Source organism: Propithecus coquereli, unplaced genomic scaffold (assembly GCF_000956105.1).
Source record: "Propithecus coquereli isolate 6110/MARCELLA unplaced genomic scaffold, Pcoq_1.0 Scaffold168, whole genome shotgun sequence".
NCBI lineage: Eukaryota > Metazoa > Chordata > Mammalia > Primates > Indriidae > Propithecus > Propithecus coquereli.
In genome coordinates, this window is record NW_012141413.1 from 445,913 (window position 1) to 458,325 (window position 12,413).

At 48.7% G+C, this 12,413-nt stretch overlaps 1 protein-coding gene across 1 annotated transcript in view; it reads right to left on the reverse strand.

The window, feature by feature from the left end:
- Nucleotides 1-11,361, reverse strand: part of FGF9 (fibroblast growth factor 9) — a 28,140-nt gene extending 16,779 nt beyond the window's left edge. Inside the window, exons 1-2 of the mRNA XM_012641694.1 lie at nucleotides 10,249-11,361; nucleotides 1,795-1,898 (exon numbers count right to left, since the gene is read on the reverse strand). Coding sequence (XP_012497148.1) covers nucleotides 1,795-1,898; nucleotides 10,249-10,525 — 381 coding nt within the window. The 5' untranslated portion in view covers nucleotides 10,526-11,361. The remainder of the gene's footprint in view (nucleotides 1-1,794; nucleotides 1,899-10,248) is intronic.
- Nucleotides 11,362-12,413: the final 1,052 nt, after the last annotated feature.

A 12,413-nucleotide genomic window follows, 5' to 3' on the forward strand; every position in this document is an offset into this window, starting at 1 on the left:
CATTCATTATGATCCTTTGAATTTTTTTACTTTGATGAATATCTTATACAATAATATAACATATGAACTATACTTTTATACATACAATTTTAAAATAATTTATTAATAACATACATAATGTTAAGATGACAGGTGGGGTTATGTGATAAAAAACGTTTGGAGACCACTGTGATAAACCATAGTCCCTTCCACTCACTAAAGGTGAGAACTTCTCTTCTATATACAAAAAAGCATTTTATTGAGTTCAACTGTGACTGATTTAAACCCACATTACATACCCAAAAGTGAAAAGAGTTGAGAGTTTCACAAAAAGAGAATATCATTTTATACTCTTTTTCATCATTTTATATTTTTTAAATTTAAAAGCGTCTTTCATCTTGTATCTTATGTATCTTTCTTTGCACTTGAAGGTGTTGACAAACGTCATTTAGGAAGTAAATAACTTTGTCTGAACCAAACACTGGACTGAAAAAGCTAAAATCAATTCTATACTTACAAACATACATTAAAATAATTTATTCTCTCAACAAGGCACTTTTCTTAAAAGACTTAAATATTTAACTGAACCAACCCACCTATCGTTTAAAATTCTACCACGACAGAAAAAAATCACATCCTTGTGTCATTGACAATGGTGTGTGTTATACTCAAGTTATACAGGCTACTATTTACTGTCATGTGGAGCTTTTGAGTAAAACTTTAATACTACATACAGTTTCCTTGCCTTACATATATACCTGTGTGTGTGTATAATCTTTACTGGCATATGGCTAGGAGAGGAGTCTGTCTAGAAAAATGTTTGCCTTTCATTTCTGAGGAACCGGAAACTTGTCCCATTCCGAGCTTCTTTTAATTTTCAACTCTTTGTAGACTGTAAACAAAGTTCTCATATTTCAGATAACATGGCTTAAATGCTCATCTGACCACCAATAATTGCAAGGAAAAAAAAAAACCTGACGATTAATTCAATCACCAGTTTTAATGCTGAAAACCCAAGTTAGTATATGGTAACTAATAGTCTATTACTCACACTCACACGTTTAGCAAGTTTATGTGTACCAGGCACTGAGTCTAGGTACTGTCCTAGCCGGAAGAAGATGCGATGGCGATGGCGTAAAGTCAGCGCCCTCGCGGAAGGAGAGCAGCAGCGCGGACTCTGCCCCCTCGCGGCTGTGCCCCAGCACCCAGACGGCGCGGCACCTGGCGGAACAGGTAAGTGCTCCTCGCTGCCTCCCCCAACACTGTACATCCTAGCGCGGACGGGGAGTAAGGCAGGGGAAAAAAGAAACTCATAACACTTGCAAATAATTACAATATTGTTATATTCTTATTCACATACAAAAATATCTGACAACAATTTCCATCTCCCTTCTCTCCCTGCATAATGAAAATCTTGGACAAGGCTCAGAGAAAGAGTTTAGACTCACTGCATGGTCTATTTCTAGTTTTAATTACAATGCTTGGCAAAGCTTGGGACATCGTTCCAATTCATTTCAAAAATAACTCTCATTCAATATAAGAAGATGGGATTTTTCACACTTGTGAATTTTGTATTTACTTGATAATGAAGATGGTTTGGCATATAAATAAAGCATTTTCTTAGCAACTTTGGTCTAGTGAAGATGCAGAGCTGTTTATCTATTAATAAAAATAAATGGCTTTCCTCAAAAAGTAAAAGCTTACATTTGCCTTCCAAACAGACTCCATTTCATTTCTAGCTCTTTTTAATCTAGAAAATGCAGCTCGAAGCAGCCACGGGACATAAAGCTTGATGAAGTCTCTGCCAGTACTTACTGATCCGTACAGCTCCCCCTTCTCGTTCATCCCGAGGTAGAGTCCACTGTCCACGCCTCGAATGCTGACCAGGCCCACTGCTATACTGATAAATTCCAGAATGCCTGTGAGACAAAGGTGGCAGGCAGAGGACAGGTTAGAGCAGAGAACATGCCCTGAGAGTCTCAGCACCCCCGAGGTTTTGGAGAGGACCCTGAGCCCACCTCCCAACTTTGATAATAACCTCTCACTAGTTAAAGAAGAGTCTTCTCTGTTAAAACTGCTGCCTAAAAGAATTGATTTTCCAAGTAAATTATATCTTATCATAGTGATACGAAAATACTTCTCAACATGACTTACATAATAAATAAACCATTTTAAAAGTAAGAAAGCTACTATTTACATAGACAGGCTAAGAAGTGAAAGGACAGACAAACCAACATACATATTCTAATTCATCTAGAAGAGTAAAATTTCAGAGAAAAACAACCTAATTCCACTTTGTAAATGTGAAGTGAAATATTTGTGTATGGGTATCTTGATCTTGGACTTCCCAACCTCTAGAACTGTGAGAAGTAAGTGTCTGTTGTGTAAGCCAAAAAAAACCCCAAAAAGTATTCTATTCACAGACTGTGTCTCTCAAAAATGAAAGTATGAAGTGCTAACTAAAGCCTTGATTGAGACAGAAAAGTATCCAGTCTCTCTATTGTATAACTTTTTTGAGATCTGGAAAACTGAAATAGCCTACATACATCCCAAATATTTCTGCTTAAACTAAGTGTTGATTTTTGCTGTACTTATCCAACCCTCAGGGATAGTTAAGCAATTAGATAACAATATTCTGGAGGGAAAAATTCTGGTTCCAAAAGTGCTCTTGATTTACAATAGGCATAGAATACCATATCCCAAAATCAACTCAACATAATGGTCTTCTTTTACTTCCTTCTTTCCCCTTGCTTACCTCACTAAGAATAACAACACCTAAGCTGGGCATAAATCCAGGATTTTATGGCCACACAACAGCAGCTTCAATTTCTCTAACTAGATTGTTGTTTTAAGGTGATTATCCCACACTTTGTTTAGGACACTGCTAATATTACTTGTGCTCAGCCATTTTCTCATTTTTGTTATAAATTAAAGTCTATGCTTTTTGTAGACCTTGTGTTAATGCATACCAAATATTGAGTTCTTATTTTAAAATATCTTCAAATATTGAAGAATTTACTTACATTTAAGAGTTTAGCAAAAACTAAGAGTAACACCGTTCTATAGTCAGTCTCATGTGACCAATATAAAAGCACTTACATGGATTTTTAAACAATTAGTTTTGCAACTCTCACAAAATAGACTGTGCCACAATCAAGAGAAGACATGAACTGCATAAATCTAATACAGCAAGGATTAACTCAAGAGGAAACTCTGTTCCAAGGTGATACAAAAACGAAGAGCTCTTTCTTCTAAAGGGGTATTCCTAATTCTTTTATAAGGACAAAACGTAACAAATCTATCTTGTGCTTACAGTTTACAGAATATATATCTGGACATGCAAACTTATTTATTTTCATAGAATATGAAATAGCATGCAGAAAAGATCTAAAGAGAAATTATAAATTGTGTTTTGAATCTGATAATCTCTGACTCTATCATGGAAGATACATCTAAAACAAGCCAGCTTACCACTGGCCCTCCCTACCTCATAAAGCAAATGGGAAGGTAAATGAAGCAATGTTTCCATGAGATTCATTTCACGTGAAAGGCACTCTCTTTTTGATGCAATCATCTTATTTCATTATAGTATTTATAATTCTTATAATTTAAATTAATCAAAATTGTGGCATTTTAGTACTATTAGGAACCTTATATACGTGAATCTCTTCTTAGCTACCTGAAAGCACATCACAATATAGGTCATATGTATCCTGAAATTAGTATAAGAAGTTAATTAATGTCCAATTTTCATTATAAAATGAAATACAGAAATGATTTTCCACCTTTGAGGTCTGAAGAATTTAAGTTACCAGGTCAATGAGGAAAGCTTTAATTATAAAACTGAAAGACACTTGCATCTTCCAAGAGAGCATGTGATGATCTTTCTGTTTTCCCTAAACATGAGGCAGCTCTGAGAACTAATAATGAATATTAGTTCATTAGGTCCAACAAAGAACAAGGTGTATGCGATTTCAGAAAACCCTTTCACTGGCTGGGCTGAAGAACATCAAGGAAAATAACAACAACGATGGTGATCGGAATAGCTGGAATTCTTGAGCATTTTGTCTATACCAGATGAGAGGCCTCCTCTCGTTCAATCCTCAGAACAACCCTAGGCATTACAATGTTTTAATCCCCAGTGTACAAATGGGGAAATTGAGGTTTAACAAGGTTAAATACCTTACTCCCAAGCAATTAGACTCCAAAGCCTATTTCCTTAACTATTAGTATTATGCACATCTTACATTTGGTTTTACTTTTTTTAAATGTATCTGTGATTTCTGTACCATTTTCACATATTTAAGTTCTGAAATTATCATAATATAATTTGGAAATGAAAGTATTAAGATATCTATCTTGTTTCTTTTTCTGGCATTGACAAGATAACTGTAATTCATGTGCATTCACTTATTTGTCCAACAAACTATTATTGAGGGACTATTATAAGCCCAGCACCATGCCATTTGTTGAGACTATAAAGATGAATAAGATATAGCCTAGGCCCTGTCACCCTCAAATTGCTCACCATCGAATGGGAAGAAAGACAAATAAACAGACAAATGTAAAACAACGTGTCGAATGCCAGGAGGGAGGTGCTCAGCGTGTGGGCAGTCACTCAGATTTGGGAAGGCAAGTCAGAGGAGGCTTTCTGAAAAAAGTAATAGCTGAGATAAGTCTCCAAGGAGCTATCCAAGTGAGAAGCAACTATCTAGTGACCCCAGGTGGAAAAGATTTCATCACCCCAAACCACCATCCTTATCTCTGCAGCTCCCTGAAAATAGAGACCTCAAAAGAACAGCCAGCTTCTTAAGAGGTGACCCTAGTGACCCAAGGGCAGGAAGCGCACCCGAATGCATGAGTCAGGCGCACAAAGAGTGCCAATGCTGTGAGGTCAGGACGACCTCAGCAGCAGGATTCCACCCCAACCAGACTGGAATCCTTATCATTCCTGGTACCATCTTGTCCACAATAAACTCTACAACCTCAACCAGGTCAGCTCATCCCTCTCTGGGCCGAGGATGGTGCCAAGCAAGCTTAAGACCACACTCCCTGGAGCATGACCCACCCCCACGTTACCTGGTTACTTGGACGGGCAGCAGCACCACGGGTGCTGGATCAGTAAGGGCCCAGGAGAAAGCCTCTGCACAGAGATATCTGAACATCTAATGACCAAGGGGAGAGGAAGGGAAAGAAGGAAAGAGCAAGGAAGAGAGGAAAGAAAAAAAGAAGGAAGGAAAGAAGGAGGAGGGAGGGAGGGAGAGAATGATGAAACTGTGCCTAAAATCAGAACTGTGGCCCTCACATGTACAGCATGGTGGCCTGTCCCCCTCTTGGGCAGACACAGCCTGGACAACCTCAGCTCAGAAGGCCCACAGTGACAGGTTGTGGTGGGGTGGTAGAAGCACAGGGTCAGTGGCTGGTGTCATTTCTTTATTCTCTTCCACAGCAGCCAACAGTTCCAAATGAGAACGTGCTCATGGGGGTCCATGGGGTCTGATAAGGTCAGAGATTGTCCCTGGCCCACAAGAGACCAGGTCAGTGCCTGGACGACTTCAGAAAAATGACTGCACCAGACCTTCCTCCAGACTCACATTCTGTTGGTGATCAGCCCCAGAGCTGATGGCTGCCCTGCCCCTGTTCAAATAGACCATCAGCCCAAAGCAGGCCCAGCCCCCAGGGCCATCTGTGCTGGGCCTCACCTCCAAGGCCACACAAGGCCAGCACGGGAGAGTGGCCAGAGCTGCTCCACTCTGGCCCCTGTTAAACAGCCCTCGAACCTAAAAGCCCCCAACACTTAACAGCGTGCACTCTCCAGACCACACAAATGCACGAAGACTGTGGCAAAGCCACGAGTAAGCCCCTCCCTGCAGAGCTCCGCTGCTCACCTGGAGAAGCCCCCACCAAGGCTGCCAGATCCACCTCCCAGAGCCTGCATCCGGTAAGTCTGGGTCTGTAGCGACTGGCACACAGCTCAGAGTCTACTTAGAAAATGACTAACTGAATGGAGTTTATAACCCCACCAGTTTTTCCAGAATCTGAAGCCATCCTAAAACCAGCTCCTTAAATGCCCAGTCTTTCCCCTAGTGAGACACTGAAGAGTCAGATACATAGAACAGAATTTTTAAAGTGTAAAACCCTGGAAATAAGATTTTTTTAAACCTCTCCTTTTAAAAAATCATATTGTCTATCCTATTTCTCCCCTCTAGTACAACTTCCATCTGACAGCTGACCCCCTTTGAAGCCCCCGTTTGGCTATCTAGGGTCCTAACGAGGTCCCACTTGTCAGAGCCACTACCCCAGCCAAACGGTCAGCTCACGCAGGCTTCTTGTGCAAGTCAAACGGTAGATCAGGCCCAACGTTCACTTTTTTATTATTCTACGTTCTCATTTCCCCAGTTGATTTTTCTGCTCCCTTTTTTCCCCGTCTAGCAAGGCTGGAGTGCTCTAAAAGTGAATACATATATGAAAGTGAAAAAATATGTGTGTGTATATATGTATATATGTGTGTACATATACATATGTGGAACAAAACGGCCTGCTCCCCCAGCCTACTAACCGGAGACACAATTCCCAGTTCCTTTTCTCCCGTTCAACCTTATCTCCACACCACCACCCCCAGAGGAAAAAACAAAGGGCTCCCTCAAGGTCCCACCTAAGTTGACATCGCTGCAGCTCCTGCTGGAACAGCAAGACTCCCCCACCCCCACGTCCCCTGCACTGCTGCTGCTGTGTCACCGCTAAGCTTGCCAGCAGCTGCAGTCACCTGCGACTGCATGGGGGCGGCGAAAACCATTTTTCCAGCACGCTTCTTTCTGCTGTTTCATTTCAGGTAGAAAATACACCTTCTATTTTAATCAAGGTGTAAGCCCCCCTGCCCCCCCTTACTCTTTTCTAGAGATTCAGAAGAGAAACTGAGGGTGAAAGGCGAAGTCCCCGGAGGGAAGCCGGGATGCGGAGGGGGAGGCGCGGGCTGGAGGAGGGAGGAGGGCAGAAGGTGAGGCGGCGGCGAGCGGAGCGCCAGGTGTGACGAGCTGCTGCAGCCCCTCGGCCCCCTCCCAGTGCCCGCTCGCTTCCTCCGCCCTCCCCCGGCGCCCGTGGGGTCCTAGCGCCGACCCTGCCTCTCTCCGGGCGGGGCTGGGAAGGCAAGAGTAGGAGGCTCCCGGCACACGCACGGCTCTGCAGAGGTTGCTAATATTGGGACCTGCCGCAGCGGCAGCAGCGGGAGACCGCGGCACTGCTGTCACCCCGGGGGCCGGCTTCTCACTGCAACCGGATGAGAGACTTAAATAACCCTCCTTCCCCACCCCCACTGCGCACAGCCACCCACTCAACTCCAGCCAAACGAGGGTGAGTGGCACAGCGGAGCGCCAGGCGCGCCTTTCCCCCGCGGCCGACCAGCAAGCTCCGGGCTCGGGGCTCCCGGTCCGCAACCTGGGCCGGGGCTTCGGCTCCCCTCCCACCCAACATCACCCGCCTAAGACACACACACACACACACTGCGGAGAGTCTACAGGGTAGAGATGTCACTTCCTTGGCGACACCTTTCTCCAACCTCTAGGATCGAGGAGGGGTGAGAGGTCTAGCTTTTTGTCTGATGGTCTCTATTCAGCCGCTGTACTCGCTGCAGTCCTCTCCGCTGACCCCAGGACGCGCCTCCCCTTTCTCCCCGCCCGCGCGGCCCCCACCTTTGCATCCCGGTTCTCCCCAACTAGACTGCGTGTGGCAAACGTCCTATCCTAAAGGTGACTGCATCAAAAAGAAAAAAAAAAAAACCTCGTGGGGGTGAGCGGTGCGTGGAAGAGCCCCCACCGGAACACCCCACAATCTCCCTACACCAAGGCCCAGTAGGGCTGCAGCGGAGTTCCGACGGGGTCTCTCCAAGGCAGAGCTCGACTAATTCACACAATGAAGCTGGCCCTGGCCCGCCGCGGCGCCCGCAGCTGTGCGCCCCCGCCGCGCTCCAGCGCGCACCCCGGGCTCTCCCGGCCGAGAGGCCGAAGTCGAGGCGGGGACGCTGGAAAGCCGACCCACGAGCTGCGAGCTCGCTAGCTCTGGTCTCCGAAAGCGATCAACAATAGCACACCGCCCCTCCGCCCGCCTCCGCTGCCCTTTGTCCCCCCACCCCTTCCCTGGGGCTCCGGCCTTGCCGGCCCAGGAGCCCCCGACCCACCTCCCCGGCACCGCGCAGCCCGCCGACTCTCCGAAACCCCTCTGCGTGCTTCAGAAAGAGGGGGAGAGACACGGGATGGGACAGGGGAGTTCAGGGGTCCGACCTGCAGCCTGTCCTTAGTCCCCACCGACTCTCCCGCCGCTACGCGCTTCCAGCCGTTCCCACACCGCAAACCACCGCGCTGCCCGGGGCGGCGGCTGTCAGCCCCGCCAGACCCACACTCACACACAAAGAGAAAGCGAAGGGGCTGAACTTCGGCAAAAACGAAAAATCGGGTTCCCTAAACGCGACCATAAGTTTGCCAGCCCCTGCCGCCGCCCCCCGACACCAGCGGTCTCGGCAGCCCCGAAGGGCGCACCGGCGCCGGGTGGTAAGGGCGCCAGAAACCGAGCGCGTTTAGGACCGCGCGGAGCCGGCCGGGCGGCCGCCGAGTGCGCCGCGGGGCCCGGGCGGCCCAGCCGGCACCTGCCGGCCGCGAGCGCGGGAGGGCTGGGGCTCCGGCCGCCGCGCACCTAGGCCGGCCGCCCACGCGGCTCGCCCTCGGCCCGCTGGGCCCGACGCCCCGCGGGTGGCCGCCGCGGCCCTGGGCACACTCGCTCTCCCACCCACGGCCGCCCACTGCCTGTTGTTCTGGTATCGAACGCTAGGCACAGCGGCAGCCCTTAAAGCGGCCAGATAGAACAGCACTTGAGTGAAGTTTGGTCTTCCCTCTGCAACAACCAGCAGCTACGTCTCCTCCTGGGGTGGGGAAGGAACAGTTATATTTAAACTGAATAATTGCAAAGAGAAGAGCTACAACTTTTTTTAAGCAGCGAGGGGAGACGACCGGAGAATGTACACCGCTAGGTTCAGCTGTGGGCTTGGGCTCAGCGGTGAGCAAATCTTGGGCCTCCTGGATCTGGGACCATCCCCACCCCAGGCCGGAATCCTCCTCACCTTCTGGCATCATCTACAGCCCCACGAAACTAAACATGCAGTTTAGATTGTGTTCAACATCTGGCACGAAATCATGAGGAAGAAAAATCACCACAGGACTTTATTTTTTACGACCTAGTTTAAGTGTTGTCAGGTGGGTTCACTCAGAAGTTAACTCCTTCCAACAGTCTGGTTGCCCAAACTGGCGCTTAATTTTCTCTTTTTAACTAAAGGGAAAACCCGAGAGTCCACAACATCGGGACTCTGCTAGTTGACTTCGTGCTGTTGGGCTCAGGGTGCCCCAGCAAGCACGTGCGTGCAGGCATTAAAGTGGGCAGTCACCAGCCCTCAGTCTGCAGCCCTCGGTGCTGAGTCACAAATACCCTCCTCTGAAAATGAAATCCTCGGAATGCCCTTTAAAATTAGCTCGCAGCTTTTGCACCCGCACACACTCACACCAGAGAGCCACGCAGGAAACCCACACAGGGCTGCACACTATAGAGAATAAAAAGCAGAGATTATAACTTGATAGCTGGAAGGACGAACACCCTTAGCGAGCCTCCTGCTCCTTCCCAAGTCATTCTCCCCCAGCGCCTCTGCCTTTGCTGCTCAGGGAGTCTAAAATATGACTTTAGTCCTCCTCCCAACAGGACAATCAGTCAGCAACCTCTGCCTACTGGGCTTTCAGACCCTCACTGGGGGAGGGGGGAATAAACAATACCCTTAATTTACAATTCAAGCAGTATACTTATTAAAGAGGAAGGGAGAAAAACCTTCATTTGGGTACAAGATACCCATTGCCTTCAGGAAACTGAATGCATTAAGTTCTTAGTAGTTAATGATTAAAGCTTTAAACTCCTGGAGTCAGTCCATTCAAAAGAAACTTCCTAAACCCGTGTATCTGGTGCAAAAGAACTAGGGACTCGTGTTATATTTCAAATCGTGTCCCCCTTTAAATTAAAAGGGGGGCTTTCAATGTATACTTGCATCAGTGCCAGCAGCAGATCTGCAATTCCGGAGGCTTTTTTTTTTTTTTCCTGAGCTGGCAAGACACAGAGAAAGAGAGACAGAGAAGGGGTGGGGGATCCCTTCCCACATCCCCCACCCGGCCACCACCTTCTCGGTAGTTATAATCCCAACATGTCATTGCATGGACACTAAAGGGTTAACGGTATACCTACCAAATCGGCTGTGGTCTTTCCTGGTTCCCTGGATAGTACCATTGGGGAAGATTTCTAAGTGAAATCCAGTCCTGCAGTATAGCTGCCTTCGCCTGAGAATCCCCTTTAAATGATCCAAGTCCGTGACTGCGGGTCCCCTGGGGAGGCCCCCTGCTTCGGACTGACCCAGGTGGTCACTTAACAAAACCGGGCTGTCCACCGGCAACACGGGCACATTCCCAAACGGTACCGCATCCTGCACACCGAAATAGTTCCCAACTTCACCTAAGGGAGCCATCAGAGGACTCGGCTTTTGGAGCACAAGAATAAACAATAATGATGGTGCCAACCCAGGAGATATTAGGCGAGGTATATCCAACTCCCCTCCCTTACTGCAGTTGCAGAGAGAGAGAAAAAAAAAGATTCTTTTCTTCAATCCATTAAATGCATAAATAAAAGTAATCTGCTGTTTCACTGGCACAGGTTCAAGGTCAAACCAGTGATAGTCTAAGAAACCACCACTTTATACTCACACACTGACATATTGATAAACACATCTATGTATCTCTATAGATAGATCCCCAGCTCTTAGCAGGCAGGAAGGTCTTCATCCCATCCGGCCGTAATACGGGAAAAAAATCCGTAGTTGCTCCATTTGGTTTGAGATCAGAATGACCATAGCAACTTAAATGCCTAGGCGTTATTATAGGGATTTTTAAGATGCACGGGCTACGTCAGAATTTACGGATCCTGACTCCAGGAAGGCATGCGCTGTTTTTACTCTCTAACCGACTCTGCAGACATCAGCATGAATCCTTCAAGGGGAAAAAAAAATCTCACGTTGGCGGCGGCGACAAATCTCCCCGCCCGGTCCCCCCTCCGAAAAATAATAATAATAATAATAAAACAAAAAGAAGAAACTTTAGGCGTCCAAAGCTAGTATCCAGGATTCTCCAGAGGCTCGGCAGATGTCCATGGGCTTGGAACGGGTGGCGAGCGGCGAGCGAGGAGAGCGGCGTCCGGGAGCTCGCGTGCCGCCCTGGCTGCCGCGAACAGGTGTTGCCGCGCCGGCTCGCGGAGCGTTGTAGCCGGGCGGAGCGCTCCTCCTGCGCAGCCCCCGCCGGCGCGCAGAGTGGCGCAGGCAGCGGCATTGGGCTGGGTTTAAGGTAGCGCCGCGACCGCCCCGGCTCCCCGCGGTCCTAGCGCCCGCCGCGCGGCCCGCGCCGCTCTGCGGCAGGCCGGGCGCAGCTCGCCAGAGCGCAGGACTTCCTGGGGAGGCAGCCGCCGAGCCCTTGCTTTACAAAGAAAAGCAAATGAAAGATGCACTGCGCGAGGCAGGAGGAAGAAACCCTGAGTCTCCTGAGACTCGAAGTTCAGCGGAATAGAAGCTAGTAACCCAAAATCTAGCTCACTACATTGAGGGAGGTCCACCGTGAAATAGGGAAACTAGTTTTCATGTGGGTTCTGCAGTCTTGCATTGCATTATAAAATATGTCTTAACTGAGAGTTGGAGGGAAGGGGGGTGATTTAATGAGCTTGGATGGCCATGGCAATTTCTTTCATTCTTCTGCCAGATAGAAGCGCAAACTATATTGCAGGTAAAACAGTTGGATCTGAGCCTCCCCCACCGCCTTGCACACACACACACACGCACACACACGCAGGCGGGGCCCCCGTCTCGGTTCTGTTTGGGGCGTTCTGCTGTGCATCTTGGGGTTGGGGCTACGTTTAGGTCCCGCCCCGCCGGAGTCCCGGCGGCCGCCGCTCAGCCGGCAGGGGGGCGCCAGAGAACCTCTTCTGTCCCGAGTTCGACTCGCGCGCGCTTCCTCGGGGAGTCCGGGTGAGGAGAGCGTTCCAGTGGGCTCCCTCTTGCCCCCAAACCACGCTCCTTAGGACGAACCGTGCCATCCCGAGCCCTGTTTCAGCTTGGGGAAGCGAAAGGCGAGCTCCAGTGTCTCCCTCCAGGGCGAAGCCCGCCGCGGAGCCGGGAGAGGTGGCGCAAGATGCTCGCGGGGCGCCCCGGCCTCAGCCGCACCTTCCTGCTCGCCCCCGGGGCCGCACGTGGAAGACCGAGCTCGGGTGCGCCGGCTCGGGTTTCTGCTCCCGGCCCGCGGCCTTCGGGCCCAGCCAGAGGCAGGGACAAAGAAACCCGCCGCCCAGGGCCGCGAGGGGCCCTGCCTGGCCCG